The sequence below is a fragment of the Pelobates fuscus genome, chromosome 8 (genome assembly GCF_036172605.1).
Source record: "Pelobates fuscus isolate aPelFus1 chromosome 8, aPelFus1.pri, whole genome shotgun sequence".
NCBI classification, from domain to species: Eukaryota; Metazoa; Chordata; class Amphibia; order Anura; family Pelobatidae; genus Pelobates; species Pelobates fuscus.
The window spans coordinates 46,655,824-46,676,369 of record NC_086324.1 but is presented as its reverse complement, the minus strand read 5'-3'; the positions used below and the strand labels follow the sequence as shown (position 1 = coordinate 46,676,369).

Genomic DNA, 20,546 nt, shown 5'->3' with positions numbered 1-20,546 from the left:
TTGCTACACTTTTAATGTTTTACACAAGATAAACTATAAAAGGTACCTGTCATGACAAATACAACTTAATCCTAAATCATAGTGAATAACATTCCCTCTCTACATAGTGCTAGCAGAATTGATAGCAAATGTCTAGATTGCTCTAAAATCAGAGGTAAGAAACAGCCCTTCCACCCTCTTCTCTGTTAGTTCAGTCAGTGCCTATCAGTTAAGAAAGTTGTGTTTTGCATGTCTGTTATCAGGAAAACATTTGTCTGGGTGACTGTCCTATTTGAATTCAGCCTAAGGGAAAGCATTGCCTGAAATTCGAAGTAGGGAGGAGCTGCAGGACAAAGAGAGAAGATAAACAGCCAGAATAATTTTTAGCATCAGCTTTGGACCGGCAATTTGAGAATGGAGAGAGAGAACAGATATGTTTTATTTACACAATGCCAACATAAAGTGTTAGGGACTTTTCACCTATTATGGAAAACAGTTCTGTGCTCCTCAAATAGAGGTATGGAGAAGAGGCGTGTCGTACGGCAAGTCTAACACCCACCCAATAAAAACATGATGAATGCTTTCAGCATGAGTCAGGGGTGATGGAACTTAATTAAAAGCTAATATTTTAATAGTATTAAGGGAAGAAACACAATTGTATAATAAGAGTCAAGATGATTAGAAAACTGCATGTCTGTATCTTTCATGATAGGTTCACTTTAAACATACATCGCATAGTACATGTGCATATTTGTGGGTATAACTTTACTAATGTGGAGCCCATCCTCTACTTAATACTCTTCTAAAGTGGATTTCAATGGCTTGAAATCAGATGGCTGCAACATATATATATATTTTTTTTACTTTACTAGCACCTACAAATGTAGCAAATTCTTTTGCCACTTAAAACAAATTCCTTAACCATCTTTGATTAGGAGTGTGGCACAGTTAGACCTGAGACATAACAAGTAGGCACATATACGGATTACTTCATTCTTTTATGCCACAAGTCAAAGCAAGGTACTGCGTGCAGCCTCACATACTTCTGCCCGTTATAGGAACACTCAAAACATCCATACACCGTTTCTCTTTTTGCGTTCCCCATTCCGCAGAGTGCACATGGTCCCTTAGAGATGTTATTATTAAGCAAGTTTACTCGAGTATGAGTGCCTTCTCGATTAAAAGTGGTGGATATGTCCGTCATGCTGGCAGCCTTGTCATAGTAATCAGAAAAAATATCATCAATATAAGAGTCTGAGTTACCAATGATATCCATCGTTCTTTTACCTGAAAAAAGACACATAAACTGTAACACTTTGTAAAATAAATCATCACTGTAATAGAAATAGCTCCTATTGCATTTATAGAAATAAAATACAAATCGAGACTAACTTAAAGTAACATTTTTACCTTTTTTTTATATGATTAACTAAGTATAATATTGGGAATTGTAAATGGTAATGCTAAAAACGAAGTTGATTGTATATAAAAGAACACATTTAGAGGAGCCTTAATATATGATAAAAGTTTTGTTTGAACTTTTTAAACGCTGAGAAAATATGCATATTTGACGGAGATAATTGCTGCTGTAAAATGAATCTAAGGTAAGTCCCTTGATTTTTACATTTGTTTGTGATCTTATCTCTGTGTGTTATTTCACGTGAAAGCAATACACAGGGTTTAGTGAAACTTTCATTTTCACTTTAATTTGAAAGGTTGTTTGATCTGTGACTACCTGCCATAGTATACAAATGACTGTAAAAGATCAAAGCTTAAGGTAAACTGTGCCACAGTAACACAGCATAAAGAGTGACAAACACGCAACATACACCAGATTATACTGTTCATATCAATACACTAACTTACATTTTTTACACTATAGTACAATGTTAAAGGGACACTATAGTCACCAGAACAACTACAGCTTAATGGTGAGAATAGACAGCAATTTCATGTAAACACTGCCTTTTCAGAGAAAACACTGCCTTTTCAGAGAAAGAGCAGTGTTTACATTGCCACCTAGGGACACCTCCAGTGGCCACTCCTCAGATGGCCAGTGGAGCTGCTTTCTGGTTCAGTGTATCCATGGTTCAGTGTCTCCACGCTCTGGATGGAGACACTGAACTTTCCTCATAGAGATGCATTGATTGAATACATCTCTATGAGGAGGTGCTGATTGGCCAAACTGGCATTTGGCCCTGCCCCTGTCCCGCCACTTTTCCCATTTCAGCCAATCCAATGCGGGAAAGCCAGCCCTGCTGTGTGTCTCCATGGGCCGGGGGGGGGGGAAAGATCTCCCTCACCGGCCCAGAGACACTTCCAGGCGGCCGCCGGCAGGAGAGGGTGTGAGGGAGGGAGGCAGGAGAGAGGACCGGCGGAGCTCTAGCCAGCAACTCCGCCGGGTCCTCTTGCGAGGTCTGAGCATTTCCACGGTTACCACTGGACCACCAGGGAAGGATGGCAGCACGGCACCCCTCCTCCCCCCAGGCAGAACGGAACTTCCCCCCCCCCCCTCCAAGGCTAAAGGTAAGAAGGGGGGGGGGGATATAACTTTAAAAAAAAAATATATATATATATATTTAAATAAAATATACATTCACACTCACACACACAGCACCCAAAAACACACATCACCCTCAGACACACACACAGCACCCCCAGACACACACAGCACACAGACACACACAGCACCCAAACACACACAGCACCCTCAGACACACACAGCACTCAAACACACACAGCACCCTCAGACACACACACAGCACCCTCGCTCACACATATACAGCACACTCCCACACACATATATATATATATATAAAATAACCCTCAGTGAGTTAACAGACAATATATATATACACACACACTACAGCACCCCTCACACTGCACCACTACACACATTACGCTCCAGATACACGCTAGATCCCTTACCCTATATGCACTCTTAATCCTCTACACACACACACACACACACAATCTCCTATACACACTCTGGGTCCTTTACACAGTAGATCTCCTACACACACACACTGCACCACCTACACACACACTACATTCCTTGTCAGCAAACACATACAACATTCTCTAAACACACCCTCTCTATAACCCCTACACACACTACGTCACCTATACACACACACTACAGCCCGTATGCACACACTCGCTACATCCCCTATAACACTATGTTCCCTATACACACACTCTCTACAGCCCCTAGCCACACATATTACACCACAAACACAAATGAAATTGACCTATTTACACAATACCACACCACACTCTACACACACGCAATCCCACAACCAGACTCCAAACACATGCACCATACACTTTCCTGGCCCTTTTGTCCTAAAAGCAAACACAGCGCAAGCATGTTATTAAATTTGCTTGCACTGCGCAGAACAAATTCAGGGCCTTTTTCTAATGCCAGAGCTCTTCAGCAGGGCTCTGCGCATTGAACCAACATGCTCACTTTGAGAGGGGGCGTGCTTGTCATTAGTGATGACAAAACCACACCCTCTCTGGCCCTGCCCCCTTCTTAGGGGGCCGCTCTGATTGAAAAATGCCCGGGCCTAATTTTTTTCCCAGTTCGGCCCTGCCCTATAGTGTTCCTTTAAGCCAAGCCAACATATGAATTGAATGGGGACATGTAGCATGATAACACAAACTGGACTAGTGATGTCAGAGTTAGAAAAGCAGTAAATATTGTAACCGTGCTCCTGTATAAAATGTTGCTCTTACTTCCTGGAAGTGAATCAAATCATGCATTGTTTCACTGACACCAGAGATGAAAATTATGTCTGGCATTGCTGCCCCTTTAATCCAAATGATCAATGACAAATTACTAGACACCATAATGCTAATCAATGTGTTGCTGATATTCTGACTTACTAGTAAACAGGATTCCTGATCGATATAAGTTGTTCCTCAGGGTGTTCAATGAAAATGACCTGGTTGGTTCTCTTTCAAACCCTCCTTTTGAAGCTGTTGATACACATAGTTCTGTAAAACCAATTAAACGCATATCAATTCAATGAGTCTTCAGCGCCACAGTTTTTCCATTTGATGTTTTTGAGATGGATTAGTCCGTATCTGTTTTACTCGTTTGAAGCTGGACTGCTGTGAAGCTTATTTTCTTAACTATGGCACTTGGGCCTCAATTTCACATTGTTAGATACGTTTTTTTAAGTGATCTAATATATTTGGCTAAACTTTTAAAATGATTTAATATTATAAAAAATATTTACCTTTTGTGATATTGATTTTTTAATATATATTGATATATTTTTTATATATGATATATTTTTTAGTATTTTAATATTTTGTAGAAATTGTTTTAAAAGTGTAGCCCAACAATATCAAATTATTTGAATAGATTATCCAACAATATTAAATTGATGCCTTAAATGGTTATAATACCCATTCCGTGACTACATTATAAACATATCAGACTTATAGTGGTCCGCCTTTGTCTGACAAAGATTATGGCTGTTTATGTTCAAGTCAGATGGAATCTGCTACAAAAGGAAGTGCCTCTCTCTGTTCCGTGAATACACTTCTTGGACTTTATGCAGGCCAGTGGGTGCACTCTCTAGCAAAACAAATCCCAAGTGTTGCTATGAATCTGTAATTGCGCTATAACTCTTTTGATAAGATAGTTGTTTAGTTGAATAACAGTTAAGAGTTATATTCTCTACACTTGCCCTAATTTGAGCATGAATTCGGCTAATATAAGATTACAGCAGTGATACTGCTTTTGAGGGGTTTTGAGAACATCATAATAAACTATGATGCTAAAGTTGAAATGTTTTATAAATGAAGAGATGGCATTATTTTTTTCCTAATACATGCTTCACCATTACATATCTTTTATACTGGATATTTCTCGTTTAATTCGAGCTGGGGTTCTTTAATATTAGAACAGCAGGGACGTGCGCTTCATGGTCTGCACAGATTGGTGAGAGTTACATACTATCATTTAATTTAGCCCCTCTCCTTTTACTGGTATGCAGAGAGGGGAGCTTTGGAGAGACTGTCTTTTCTCCCCAGCCCCTGTCTCAGCACATGGATTGTTCTATTGGAAGAGGGTATGACTATTAACCCCTTAAGGACACATGACATGTGTGACATGTCATGATTCCCTTTTATTCCAGAAGTTTGGTCCTTAAGGGGTTAAAGGGACACTATAGTCACCTGAACAACTTTAGCTTAATGAAGCAGTTTTGGTTTATAGAACATGCCCCTGCAGCCTCACTGCTCAATCTTCTGCCATTTAGGAGTTAAATCCCTTTGTTTATGAACCCTAGTCACACCTCCATGCATGTGACTTGTACAGCCTTCCATAAACACTTCCTGTAAAGAGAGCCCTATTTAGGCTTTCTTTATTGCAAGTTCTGTTTAATTAAGATTTTCTTATCCCCTGCTATGTTAATTGCTTGCTAGACCCTGCAAGAGCCTCCTGTATGTGATTAAAGTTCAATTTAGAGATTGAGATACAATTATTTAAGGTAAATTACATTTGTTTGAAAGTGAAACCAGTTTTTTTTCATGCAGGCTCTGTCAATCATAGCCAGGGGAGGTGTGGCTAGGGCTGCATAAACAGAAACAAAGTGATTTAACTCCTAAATGACAGTGAATTGAGCAGTGAAATTGCAGGGGAATGATCTATACACTAAAACTGCTTTATTTAGCTAAAGTAATTTAGGTGACTATAGTGTTCCTTTAATTAATGGAGGCAGATGCAAACTGAAGCTTATGCCTCTCAGTACCTCCCAGTAATATTGTGCAGACCATAATATTTAGATTTGGGGGGATATATAGGATGGGAAAAACGGTGAAAAAAAATCTTAATAAGCAAGGATAAAGATTTTAAGTTGAATCCAGAAACAAATTGGGAACCAGTGTAAAGACTGACAGACGAGTCAGGTATTGAAGGAGTGTGAGGATAAGTAGAGGAGTCAAACCCAGGGCCGGATTAACATAGGGGCTGATGGAGCTGCAGCTCCAGGCCCAGGCCCATTTAAAAAAATAATGTTTTTTTTTTTTTTTTTTACACACTACTCTTAGGTTTGCCACCTTACTGGTATTTTACTGGCACAGCCGGTATTGGTATTTGAGGTTGCCTGGCTGTGCCGGTATTGCAGTAATACCAGCAATACAATGCATGAATTTTTTTTTTAGAGTAAATGAGAAAATGAATAGATTACTCTGCAATACCAGCACCGGCCAGTAGGGGTCACTGTGTGTGGAGAGAGGCAGGGATAGGAAGTTACAGCATAACCCTGCCTCTCTCTACTACTCCTTGATCCGTGGGGGAGCAGCAACACAGCACAGAGTCCAGAAAGCAGCTCTACAGCTCAGGTAAGTGAGGGATGGGGGGAAAGGCAGCAGGGACACATGGGGACACTGAGACACTAGGGGACATGTGGGGACACTGAGACACTAGGGGACACAGACACTGGCAGACCTGGTAAGTGTGAGACACTTGGGGACACTGGAAAACATGGGGACACTGACACTAGGGGACACAGACACTAGGGGACATATGGTGACACAGACACAAGAGGACACTGAGACACTAGGACACAGACACTTGGGGACACTGGAAAACATGGGGACACTGAGACACTAGGGGACGCTGAGACACTAGGGGACGCTGAGACACTAGGGGACGCTGAGACACATGGGGATGCTGTAAGACATAGGGACATTGGGAGACACTGAGACATTGGGACACGGAGACACTATGTCCCCATGTCTCTCGTGTCCTCCAGCCAGTGTCCCTAGTGTGTGTCCCCAAGTCTCCCAGTGTCTGTGTTCCATGTCTCTCAGTGTACCTAGTGACCCCATGTGTCCCTATATGTCCCAGTGTCCTCATGTCTATGTTCACAACTGTCCCCAAGTGTCTTTCTCCCAGCCAGTGTCCCCTAGTCTCCCAGTGTCTGTGTTCCCATGTCTCTGTGTCCTAGTGTCCCCAAATGTTTGTGTCCCCATGTCTCCCAGTGTCTGTGTGCCTAGTGTCCCCATATGTCCCAACTGTCCCCATGTCTCCCAGTGTCCCCAAGTGCCTGTCTCCCAGCCAGTGTTCCCTAGTCTCCCAGTGCCTGTGTTCCTAGTGTCTCAGTGTGCCCTCTGTGTCTCTGTGTCCCTAGTGTCTTAGTGTCCCCAAATGTTTCAGTGTCCCCATGTCTCCCAGTGTCTGTGTTCCTAGTGTCTCAGTGTGCCTAGTGTCCCCATGTCTCCCAGTGTCTCTATATGTCCCAGTGTCCCCATGTCTGTCCCAACTGTCCCCATGTATCTCAGTGTCCCCAAGTGTCTGTCTCCCAGCCAGTGTCCCCTAGTCTCCCAGTGTCCCCTAGTTTCCCAGTGTCTGTGTTTCCATGTCTCTGTGTGCCTAGTGTCTTAGTGTCCCCAAATGTTTCAGTGTCCCCATGTCTACCAGTCTCTGTGTCCCTAGTGTCTGTGTCCCCATTTCTCCCAGTTTCCCTAAATGTCTCCCAGTGTCCCCCTGTCTCCCAGTGTCCCCATGTCTCCCAGTTTCCCCGGTTCTCTCAGTGTCCCCATGTCTCTAGTGTCCCCATGTCTCTAGTGTCCCCGGGTCTCTAGTGTCCCCGGGTCTCTCAGTGTCCCCGGGTCTCACTGTGTCCCCGGGTCTCACTGTGTCCCCAGTATCCTAGTGACATGGGGACACACTGAGACATTGGGAGAAATGGGGACACAGACACTGGGAAACTAGGGGACTGGGCGACATGGGGACACTAGAGACATGGGGACACTGAGAGAACCGGGGAAACTGGGAGACATGGGGACACTGGGAGACAGGGGGACACTGGGAGACATTTAGGGAAACTGGGTGATACATAGGGACACTGAGACACTGGGTGACTTGCAAGACTGAGAAACTGAGAGACAGGGAGACACTGGGAGCAATCCATCTATACAGCAGAATCAAACTGTGAGTAGTTTGTTGGTGATTTTACAGAATTTTCTCTGATGTCACTCCTTGTGATTTACATCATGTGATGTCACGCTTAACTAATTAATTATACAAATTATTAAGGCTGGTATATTTTTCCAAGAAAGGTGGCAACCTTAACTACTCTTCACATACTCTTGCTTAAAGGAGCACTATAGGGTCAGGAACACAATCATGTATTTCTGACCCTATTATGTTAAAACCACCACCCTGGCCACCACTTCTTGCCTCCCTAAATATGATAAAATATTACTTGTATTCAAGTCTGCAGCTGCTGGCTCTGCCTGTGAACAGACTGTCTGCTGACATCATCAGAAGTGGTGGTCTGAGCAAATTACAATACTTCCCCATAGGATTGGCTGAGGCTGTCAACTAGGCAGATCAGGGGCAGAGCTAGCACAAGTCCAACATAGCCCTGGCCAATCAGCATCTCCTCATAAAGATAAATTGAATCAATGCATCTCTATGAGGAAAGTTCAGTGTCTGCATGCAGAGGGTGGAGACACTGAATGGCAGTGCTGCACAGCAGGCAGTACTGCCCCAGGAAGCACCTCTAGCAGTCATCTAAGGAGCGGCCAGTGGAGTTATTTTCTCTGAAAAGACAGTGTTTACTGAAAAAAGCTTGAATGGAATGATTCTACTTACCAGAACAAATACAATAAGCTGTAGTTGTTCTGGTGACTATAGTGTCCCTTTAGGTTTGGAAGCTTGAGAGGGATGTATGGGAACAAAACTTGTGTGGACTGGCTGATAATAAAATTAGTTTAGGTAATGCAGATGTTGGTCTCTCTAACACTGTGGCATGTCCCCTTTATTCTGCACTCACCTTTTCTCTGTCTCAGACTATATACCAGGAACTTCTGCCTGCTAGTAAGAAGGTAAGGAGACTAGTGGACCAGCGAGTGCTAGGGGTACAGTCCTTAGAAAGCATGGAGTGAGCGCATCATTAGACACATTTATGTCAAGCTCAGGGTGCTGCCTGCATAGTATGTCCTTAGTTGGACAGCCTGCAGGATTGGCGGGCAGCCTGACATGCCAGACTGACCTTCCAATTCTTTGGACAAACATGCCCCCTTTCTGGGCATGTTCACCCCTTTTGGCAGGTCTGGTCACGTGATTCGCGCCAGTGGCACACCCTTTTACCGCGCCCATTGATTTCCTGCTTCACTGGACACTGCTGTTAGGGGGTATGGATTTACTTATAAGATGAACGCATAAATTAGAGGGAGATTAGCATAGAGTATGTGTTTTCTTATAGCTGCATCCTTTGAGTTTCCCTCCAGCACCATCTCCATCAGATACATGATGCTTGAGAGGTATGACTGTTTTAGTGTTTTTGGTCGATAAGATTCCGTAATTAGGCCCATCATAATTGTCAGCTCCAGGCCCTCTGGGCTCTTAATCCGGCCCTGGTCAAACCACGCCATTGATGTCACCCACTTTGCAATGTAGAATTTGGACATGTAATCTTACTTAATGCACAGATCATGTAAATTATATATATATATGTATATAAAAGCAGGGCATTTCAATATAAGTCAGAAACTTACCAAAGTGGCCATCCAGGTGAATGTATAGATCAAAAATACTAAATGCAATGGTTGTATGTGCTGGAAAAACAATTGCTTTATCCCGTCCTTTAAAGTTTTGATCTTCAATGATGTGAAACTAAAATGATTCATAATAAACACAGTTTAGTTACATGAAATAACTCTTTCCTAATATCAGTCATACAATGGACATATTTACTAAACCTAAAGGAAATTGATAACAATGATAATGCAACTGTTAATGTTTACATTATAGATATTTATATACACATAGAAAACATAAATCGACAAATAAAAATCTAATTTTATGATTATTTGCCCTGTATTGGGCATACCTATTATATATCAATTAAAACCATTCTACTCCTTTAACTGGTAGTCTGCGGCCTTCAATTAACACTCCAAGCACATAACTACTACAGAGTGTTGCCCTGACACCCACCCCCATTGTAAGTAAGTAGTTTAACGGTTTAACCACTTACCTGGGGTCTGCTGGGTACCAGTCATTTTCTCCATCAAGTGCCAGAATCTCCTGCTATCAGCTAATCGCTTTCAGCTAATGATCTAAGCCCTGCACGCCAGGGCTAGCTGAGAGCAGTGAGCTACCAGCTCTCATAGAGGAGGGGACTGACAACCAGCAGTCCCAGGTAAGTTATTAAACCATTTGCAACAATTGTTTGGAGCCAAGGCACTTCTGGAACCATTACAGCTGGCTGTAAAACATATGCTATCTGGAGTGTTCCTTTAAAGCATGCAATTGATGAATTTGATGGCGCTATATAAATAACATAATAATAATAATAATAATAATAATAATAATAATTGATCTGTCTTAAACTGTAGGTATATGAGCCAGTCAAATTATTTTTTGCGGGTTTTAAAGGGAATCTGTCATCACTTTTTTATTAAGAATCCAAGATCACAGGTATTATAACCTCTGTGTATATTCTTTTCATGCATGCAAGTAGACATCTCTTTCCCCTTATCCATGAGGCTGACAACTTTAAAGGGTCACTATAGTCACTAAAACAACTTGGATTATTGATGTTGTGTTGATGTCTAGATCATGCCAATGCAGTCTTACTGCTTAATTTTCTGTCATTTAGGAGTTAATTCAATTTTGTTTCCGTCCATGTGGCCCTAGGTTTAATATACCAAACAGACTCACTCTCATGGCTTCTCCCCGCATGCCTGCATGGACCGATAAAGAGCACTGGCGTGTTGTCCGAATGCTTTCCATCACAACACATAATATCTCTTTTCTGCTTTGTCTTGACTGGCGAATTAAACAGTGATCTAAGTCAATCGTTCTGAAAGTGAGAAACATTATCCAGTTTATGACAATCCAAAACTAATTCAGTAATTGAATAAATTGTCAAAGTTCGAGCTGTTAGCACTGATTAAATCTTTGATAAGTATCTAGAACAACCACTTTTACTTCCAAGGTAAATTCAGTTAAAAAAAAAACTATTGAAAGTTATAATTGAAATTTTTAATACAGCAAAGAGGAAAAAGACTCCTACACTGCAATCTTCATAACTTTCTCATTTTTGCCATTAACGGGCTAGTCTAGGCACCATCATGACAACGGAGCACTGCAGTGGTTCATGGTGCCAGGAGTCCCCTAGCACCGAGCCCTGGGTTAGATTCAAACCATTACGGAACACTTCGTCACTTACTTTGTACTTGCACACACATATCACTAATGTGGAAGTTCCTATTTTTTTCATTCGTGATATCAGTTCCATCCATGGCCTTATCTACAAAAATCACCATAGACTTTAATTGTGACTTTTGTAGATAAATAATTTGGAATGTTTTTCTAACAGTATTGCATCTTTTGCAAAGTTTATTAAATAAAATTAATTGAGGCCAATGTTTGAAGTAAATGAATTCCTTCCAAATGGGGGGGGGGGGGGGGGGGGATGTCTGCTTTAGCTACAGCAGATAGCATTGGGCTGGAACCCATGTATCTGGTTAACCCAGTTAGTATTAAATATTTTGAAAATGGTTTGACTCTTTCCTGCAGTAAGCAACTCACTGCTAAATTGTCTTATATCACTTTGTTTATACACCCATAACTGCATCTCCCCTGACTGTAACTCACACAGCCTCCCTGCACACTTACTAAAAAAAACCAAGAAAAAATAAAAGTATGAAACTCCTTGCTTCCTTTATTGCACAGTGTATTTGCTTAATAAGTTATCTCCTCCTCTGCTAATAGCCTGCTAGAGCCTGCAACAACCGCTGCGTGTGATTAAAGTTCGATTAACAGGGCAGGAGTTAAGAACTTTTAAAGTAAACACACTGTACTGTAAGATCTGATTGAAACTTAAATCTTTTTAATGAAGGCTGGGTGAGTCACGGCCAGGGGAAGTGCAGCCAGGGCTTCATAAACAGAAGCAGAAGTGATTTTACTCCTAAATCGTGTTGAGTTGAGCAGTGAGTCTGCAGGGGCATGAGATGATCTATACACCAAAAATGCTTTATTAAGCAATGGCAAGCTCATTAATGAAACAGCTGGGATGTGCAGGGTCACGGTTATATAATCTGCCATTTAGTAGTTAAATAACTTTGTTAATGCAGCTCTAGTAAGCCATACTAAGTAAAAATGTATGTACAATCAGGACTGTTCAGTTTGTGGCTTTGAAAATATTTAGTTAGTACTGAATAGTGAGATAAATTTACCCTCATCAAGTACACAGTAAAATCGAACCTACTTACACAGAACACATTATAAAACCTGGGATCTAACTCTTAATCAATGTCTTATGAGTATTTCCTGTAGATTTCTTATCATATTTACCTAGAAATAAGTTCCTTAAGAAGTGTCGGAACTTCAACCTCGTGCTTGGTAACAACACCAAAAGAAGCTTTAACTGCAACAGAGTCTGATCCATACATGTCAATTCCAACGTCATTCATAATCTGATTTCCATGTCGTCTGTTCCAAGATACATCTGATTTATCTTCATAATTCAACAACTGGTAAGAACTGACACCTAAGGAAACAGAAATATATTTAAGGCGAAAAGAAATCAGCCACTAATCACTGATTTAAACATGTAGAAAGAAACACTCACCCTCTAAATGAGTAACACACAAAAAGAACAAGTGATATTGCTAAATCAAGCATCACAGAACATCCATAATTCACACAATTAGCCTATCAGAACTGCAAAATTTGACGTACCATACTTTACAGGTGGTAATACCTCTGCTCACTTTAATAACATGGGACCTGGATGAAACCTGATTTGGGCATTGCCCTGTCCTTTCATGGTCAATCATATGTTAATGTACTTTTAGGCAACCTGATGCCAATTTATGCTTTTTCTGCAGTAGAATTTGAGCACCCCTTCAGTCACTTACCTGAGACCCCCGGCGATGTCCCTCGGCGGTGGTTTCGGGTCGCCGCCGCTCCTCACCTTCCTTACGTCAGCCGGTGGGCAAGACTGATCCCGCCCGCCGGCTGAGGAGACCTAATGCGCATGCGCGGCAATGCCGCGCACGCGCATTAGAGCTCTCCATAGGAAAGCATTGAAAATGCTTTTCAATGCTTTCCTATGGGGAACTGAGCGACTTTGCGACCTTACATAGCGTGAGGACGATCAGCAACGCTCTAGCACAGAAAACCTGTGCTATAGACACGGAAGCGCCCTCTAGTGGCTGTCTAGTAGGGATTTGGGCCCAAAATAGGAAACAGGAACAGAGGGATTTGACCCAAAATAGGAAAGTTCCCTCCTAAATAGGGTCTCTTGGGAAGTATATGATTGTAAGAGTGACTTGTGACGTGTGTGTAGAAGAGATCCTTTGGCTAATAAAATGTGTGTAAAAGCATGACTAATTAGGTATGTCAGTGTAACTAAGTAAGTATGTGTGTTCATTACATCTTGCTCATTGCACATACAATTTCTTTTTGACAAACCCTTACATTATTATTCTTTCACAGACATTGCTCAGATGTATGTGCATTCACACATTTTACATAAATATCCATGATAATGCATTATAAAGTACATCACTGTTTGTGAGATATGTCCAATCAGTGGGTGTGAATTCCTAAATACACATTTTAATACTGGGACTTAAAGATGTGAAGTCATATGTTTCTAGCCAGGCCTTTAGAGTTACTTGCCACTGAAATAAAGAAAAATATTCACTAGTCGCCAGAGATTAATTTTCGCTTGACAATTTATAGTCACTACACTAATACACTCTGATATGTTGCAATAAAACTAACAGCCTTTACAATGGAATGATCCCAGCATTTCAATAGGATACCATTGTTAATGGATGAAGTTCTTTGAAAGCATGAATATTTAATACATTGTTGTAAACCATAGAAAATGCAGTATATATTTATAAAAAAAAACACTTACCAGCAGATATTTCTTTGTCTCCATGTAGAATATCTTTTAGAGTAAAAGGTGTAGAGACGTACCTTGCCTTTCTAGAGAAACACCATCTCTTCTTTTTTATTACGAGGCTCAAAGGTTGGTACTTGTCTGCCTCGCTAAGACTTGGAACAGGAATTAACCTACCTCCGTCACCTACTTGTTTGACAAAGTTCTTAGTAGCAGCAGCAAACATGATGAGATATGAATTTAGTCCAATTTTTCAGATTGCAGGACACTTGATTGCAAAGTATACATTCTAAAATGTATACAATCCTAAAATTTGTGGGATGCCTTAATGCAATGAAGGCAAAGCATCTACTGTTGTAAGCAACCACATTGAATGTCGTCTGGAGTTTCCTTCATGTCTTTATTCTCCAATTACTCAAACTAATGAATAATGGAATGTAAAATGAGAAGGTCCTTTGTTACATACAGGTCCAGTTAATAAACCAGTTAGAGGCAGTGAAGGTTCGCAAAATTAGTAAAAAAAAAAAAAACCAATAGTGACGAACAATAATAATAATAATAAAGTTAAATCTAGGGGTTTATTTATTAAACATCTAATAGTAGTAAAAAAAAATGTAGGCAACAGAATGATGATTTTAAAATATTCTCCAATTCAGCTATAATCACAGAGAGGTTGGGGAGTATATTAATTAATGTATTTCTAAAATATGCTAGTTTAACTCTTACCAAGCTTGGGCAGACCAGGGCATGAATATTACATATGTAATATTAATATGAAAGAAACTCAATATATACAAAATGAAAGATACATAGTGTTTAAAGGTGTGTTAGGGAACGATGCAATTATCTATTCTAGGGGGTTCTGTATTTCCTGTGGTCTTGTAAGTAATTTTGATGTCTCCAGATAGCCCTACGTGCATTGTATCCAACCTGCTATTTCATATTGTGCACACATGGTGGAGCTATAGCAAACTGAATTCAAATTTAGTCTACACCAGCAGACTTATTGCATTTATTTTGTCAGGATTGTTATATTTTTTAGTAAAGCGTGTATATCTATCTAAGTAAAGTTTATCCAGAAATCCTGAATACTATTATACCTCTAATAAATTATATAGCTGCCACCTGCACACACACATATTACACCATAAACAGCCCTCTCCACACGCTCACCCACTACAAACCAAACAGCATGTACATTCAACCCCCCAAGCAGCCTCTCTCTCCCACAAGTAGTCTCCAAGTACACACAACCCCACAAACTACTTTTGCATACACAAACAGCTTCCCTACATACACAAACAACAGCACATACAAGGAGTATCGAAACATTATTGTAAAACGATGCGGAATACGTTGGCTCTGTATAAATGCCAATTATAATCATAGTAATAATAATGTACAACGCCACAAGTAGACTCCACACTCACACACAACAGCCCCTCCTAGCCCTTGTCACTTTTTGTCTTCTGGTGTCCGACTTATGGGGTCATCAGCAATTGCAGAGCAAGTGTATCATTAAATTTTCTTGTGCTGTGCTGAATAAACACAGGGCCTTTCTATGTGTGAGAGCTCTCTGAGCAGGATTCTCTGTATGGGCTGCCCTGAAGGGGCACAGGAGTGAAATGCCCAATCTGGGAGGTGTACATGGCAATGCTGATGACACCACACAACTACTCATTTTGGACTGCTCAGTTTGTGAATGCCTGGGTCAAAAAAAAAATCCAGTCTGTCTCTGGTAGCAAGTATGTTAGGTTGAGCGACATTTAGTCAGATAACATTCGAACCTGAGCCAACATGGCTGCTCAGCCAGATAAAAAAGTAAAATTTTCTAAAAATAAAATAAAATCAATATACATAATTTAAAACACAAAACATGAAGTTTTATTCAATATAACAAACTTTTAAAAAAAATGAAAAGTGCAAATTTGATGACAGTTGTCCTTTAAACTGACACTATGAAACAGCTTTATTTTAAAGGGACCAGAACAACTATAGCTTAATGTAGTTATTCTGGTGTGAATAGTCAGTCCCTGCAGGCAATTTGCATGTAAACACTGCCTTTTCTGAGAAAAGGCAGTGTTTACATCGCTCTCTAGGAACACCTCCAGTGGCAATCACTTTGACGGCCGCTAGAGGTGCTTCCTGCATTAGTGCTGCACTGACATTCAGCATCTCCACGCTCTGTATTGTGGTGGAATCTCGGTAAAAATAAATTTAGTAGGCCGAGATTACCACGTGGCATGTGTATGTGCATATGCTGACGTATCGATCAGTTGGTTGCACGAGGCAAGATACGATCAGTAGTGTACGGAGCATGTGCAAGAATACAGGATATAGTATTCCCCTCCTCCATTGTGCTGGACAGGCCATGCGGTCAAGCAGGAAGTTAATTCTTATTTGTATTGATTGGTCAAGAGAATGTGCGGGTGGAGCTTAATATGGGAGGAGTTATGTGCCTATATAAGGAGCCTGCACTATTGTCCGGGGCTCAGAACTTGCTGTATTTTTGGTGACATTAGTCCCTCTGAGTCCCGATCGGTGATCCAATAAAGAATCTCTTCCTTCCTGAAGAAACCTGTGTCCATCTCTCTGTGCTTGGCTTCCGTCAGTTTCTCCGGTATCATTTGGTGCATTGGCCGGGAAGCTCATCGTTCAACGGTAGCTGAGAGGCAGAGGCGTGAGACGGTCTATCTTTGCCCACGTTCTCTACGGCTGCACCCCTGAACTTCTGCGTGGACCTCCCTTCGTCTCGGCGCCACTGGTCTGTTGTCCAGGAGATCATCGGCCTCTACGTAAGAAGTGCTGGGGTGTCCCTGTCGATGAGTGTGAACTCAGGTTCAGGAACGAGGAGGTAAGACAACTGCTGTTTTAGACGGCAGACCCACTAGGGGTATACCGATTGTGCGGTAGGCCCATAAGGGGTTATTTGTGTATGGAATCTGCCCCCTCTGTCGGAGGGAAGGAGCGAAGGCGCACCGCTCAATCGAACGCTCTTTAGTCAGACCGTTTGATTTGGTTAGTCAGGCGGGGTCCTGTGTAAATAGCCCTAGCCGGACACCGGTGTCTTGTCTAGACTAGCGTTCTAGGGTGTATATTACGTTCGCTAGGTTGGAGGGACCGGGAGACTAAGCGGCGCCTGTGTAAATTCGGTTCGCTAGCTCTCAACCTATCTTGGCTAAGTGGGAAGGCGTGTAAATTTGGAACCCACTAGATTTTTGATAGTAATCGACTAAGAGGCGCCTGTGTAAATTCGGTCCTCTAGCTCGCTATATGTGGTGCTTGGGCAGTGTGGCTAACCAAAACGGGTGTACATAGTTTTAGGTAGTCCATTCAAGGTACTGGCCAATAGTTTAGTTGGGAATTGTAAATGTGTTAAAGATTGTTTAGTAAAGTGTATATCTTGTTAGATAGCGCGAGCTCAGCCGTCTAGCGAGAGTGTTAATAGTGTGTTGCTGTATCATAGTGCACGGTACCATAACCCTGTATATTTACTGACACTGTATATAAGTACTAATCATTGTCGTCTATTGCATGTTTAACACCATAACCACTAATAATTGTATTGTGACCTTAAATTGTGCTTTGACCTATGCTAACCGTACTGTAACCGCTATTTGTAAAAGACGATGTTACTGGGGTGTGTTATAGACGGGTAATTCATATATAGAGAATTATAGCGTGGGTGACTGTATAGTTTCGCCAAAGGGCATAATATTGATTATCTAGTGACTGGTGTAACAGCTGTGTGTGTACGGGAATTCCCTGAGTGTTTATTGTGTTATTGTGTACGTTTCACTTGGTAACCGTACCACGTGGTGCTGTTGCCAGAGGAAACGGGTGTGACTGTTGAATAGTACGCGTGCATAGTATTCGTTGTCAACGACGTTCCATTGATAAGTATGGGCGCGTCGGAGTCAACGATTCCGGATCCCTTAGGTTGTATGGTGAAGAATTTTAAAAAGGGATTCAAAACATGTGATTTTGGGGTTAAAATGTCTCCTGTACGTTTGGTCACTTTGTGTACTAGGGAGTGGCCTACTTTGGTTGCGGCATGGCCGCCATGTGGCAGTTTGGATCCAACTCTGGTACAGCGCGTACACGTGGCTGTATCGGGTAGGCCTGAACTTTACGGGCAGTTTCCTTATATTGATTGTTGGAGACAGGCCGTAAATGACTCGCCAAAATGGATTCAGACATGCCACGAGGAGCAATGTCGCCTCATGGTGGCTAGGACTTGTTTGTCCACTAGGACTGGTGTTAGGCCCATTTTGGACACGCCCCCTGAGTCCGAGATCCCTTTGCCGCCCCCTTACTTTCCTTTAAGAGGAAGTGACGCGAATGCAGGAAGTCCTGCACCCCTTCCCCCATTGCCCCCATCCACTTCCGCTTCCTCCTCCAGTACAGAATCCACCCCCTCTCGTACTAAATCTCCCCTTCCGGAACCAGAACCAACCCCCATTAGATCTGAATATCCTGATTTGGCGCCACTTCAGACTTCCGGTCAAGCTTCTTCTAGCTCGGCTCGAAGTGTTCTATTTACTAATTTTTCCCAAAACCAAGCTCCCACATCCTCATGCTTTATTACCCCCCGACCGGAACCTCTAACTGACGCCCCTCTACGTAGCCCCATACTAACCCGACAACTGACCGGTACCCAACAATTAAAACATTATCAGATGCCTCTTCGTCTGAATCCCGGGTCAGCCTATATCGATGCCGCAGGTCAAATGGCACATGCTGATCCAGTCTTCGTATATGTCCCGTTCACGACTACCGATCTCTTAAATTGGAAGACCCACAATTCCTCGTACACTGAGAAACCACAAGCTATGACCGATCTGTTCACCTCTATAGTTCAGACACATAACCCGACATGGGCTGATTGCCAGCAGTTATTAATGACTTTGTTCAATAATGAGGAAAGGACAAGGATTAATCAAGCGGCCATTAAAGCGCTAGAGGATAGAGCCCGTGCTTTGAATCAAGCCAATCCAGCAGCATGGGCCGCAACACATTATCCTAACACCGATCCCGACTGGAATGTAAATGGTGCTGATATGGTTCAACTCAGAGCCTATAGAGACGCTATAATTGCTGGCATGAAAGCCGGAGGAAAGAAAGCTATTAACATGTCGAAGACAGTTGAGGTGATTCAGAAAAGTGATGAAGCGCCCAGTGTCTTTTATGACCGATTATTGGAGGCATACCGCTTGTATACCCCCTTTAATCCGGAAGACGCAGATAATTCCCGAATGGTGAACTCCGCCTTTGTCAGCCAAGCTTACAGAGATATTAAGCGCAAGCTACAGAAGTTAGAAGGGTTTGCAGGTATGTCTATCACCCAACTAATGGAGGTAGCGAATAAAGTATACATGAACAGGGAAACAGAAAGTAAGAAAGAGGCAGAGCGAGAGGTAGAGGAGGCCCCGGAGGGAGTAATGGTAATAGAGGGAGCAATGGGAACAGAGGAAGTGTTAGGGAAGATAGGTATTTTCCAACAGCGCAAAGGTCCCGCGATAGAGAAGGTAGGGACTTTGTAGGATTGGCTGACACGGTCATGGATGACTATTGATACCGACCGGGCTCCATCCCCCTTGGTCGAGCGGAGCCTATGGTCGATGTATCAATAGGGGGAAAAAGGAGTGCGTTCATGATCGACACTGGTGCTGAACATTCAGTGGTGACTAATCTAGTTGCTCCTCCATCTGGAAGAACTATTACTGTAATAGGAGCAACTGGAAGAAGTGATGAAAAACCGGTTCTTAAAAGTCGACTCTGTACATTGGGAGGCCACGTAGTAAAACATCAATTCCTTTATATGCCTGAATGTCCAGTCCAATTGCTGGGACGTGATATGCTATCTAAATTACAAGCACAGATTACGTTCCTACCAAATGGAACAACATCCTTAAAGTTTAATGGACCTTCAGGTATTATGACATTATCCGTACCAAAGGAAGAAGAGTGGCGACTTTATACAGCGTTGACTAGCCAAAACCCTAGGAGTGATGAATCCTTATTCAACATACCAGGAGTATGGGCAGAGAACAACCCACCAGGACTGGCCCGCAATATTCCACCTATTAAAATCGAACTAAAACTTGGGGTTTATCCAGTGAGCCTAAGACAATATAACATCCCGCAGAAGGCTAAGAAGAACATCCAATCTTATCTGGATAAGTTCATACGGTATGGTATCCTAAAATTCTGTACTTCCCCCTGGAACACCCCATTGCTGCCTGTTCAAAAGCCCGGTACAGATGAGTATCGACCTGTGCAGGACTTGAGAGCAGTCAATGATGCGGTTGTTAGTATACATCCAGTTGTGCCCAATCCATATAACCTGCTTGCTTTAATTCCGGGCGGGGCTACTTACTTTACAGTCTTAGATCTCAAAGATGCCTTCTTTTGCCTCCGAATTGCCGCAGAAAGTCAATGTATCTTCGCTTTCCAATGGGAAAACGCTGTAACGGGCTCAAAACGCCAAATGACCTGGACAAGACTGCCCCAAGGGTTTAAAAATTCACCTACCCTATTTGGTTCAGCTCTAAGTCAAGATCTACTGGATTTCGAGTCCATCCCAGGAGAGTGTGTATTGTTACAATATGTAGATGACTTGTTGATAGCAGCAGTTACAAAGGAAATATGTCAGCAAGCAACGCACGATCTACTACA

At 42.1% G+C, this 20,546-nt stretch overlaps 1 protein-coding gene across 3 annotated transcripts; it reads right to left on the bottom strand.

Annotated features, from left to right (window-relative positions):
• Nucleotides 1-525: 525 nt before the first annotated feature.
• On the bottom strand, nt 526-14,094 carry PJVK (pejvakin). 3 transcript variants are annotated; one of them, XM_063428671.1, is made up of 7 exons: nt 13,884-14,094; nt 12,308-12,503; nt 10,670-10,811; nt 9,502-9,619; nt 3,868-3,978; nt 3,718-3,720; nt 526-1,266 (listed from the first exon to the last, which is right to left on the bottom strand). In XM_063428671.1, exons 1-7 carry the CDS (start codon nt 14,092-14,094, stop codon nt 965-967), a joined length of 1,083 nt encoding a protein of 360 aa, XP_063284741.1. In that variant the 3' UTR covers nt 526-964. The 3 variants fall into 3 exon arrangements, with proteins under 3 accessions (XP_063284741.1, XP_063284738.1, XP_063284740.1); XM_063428668.1 differs by lacking the exon at nt 3,718-3,720; XM_063428670.1 differs by lacking the exon at nt 3,718-3,720 and having other exon boundaries at nt 526-1,259; nt 3,876-3,978.
• Between the last annotated feature and the right edge of the window lie 6,452 nt (nt 14,095-20,546).

Bases quoted from the DNA above. Each gene is read 5' to 3' on its own strand.
- PJVK (XM_063428671.1), bottom strand. From the start codon at position 14,094: ATGTTTGCTGCTGCTACTAAGAACTTTGTCAAACAAGTAGGTGACGGA. The intron at 12,504-13,883 runs GTAAGTGTTTTT...CTGTTTCCTTAG, and splicing joins AGACAAAGAAATATCTGCTG to GTGTCAGTTCTTACCAGTTG. The intron at 9,620-10,669 runs GTGAGTCTGTTT...GAATCATTTTAG, and splicing joins TGCGGGGAGAAGCCATGAGA to TTTCACATCATTGAAGATCA.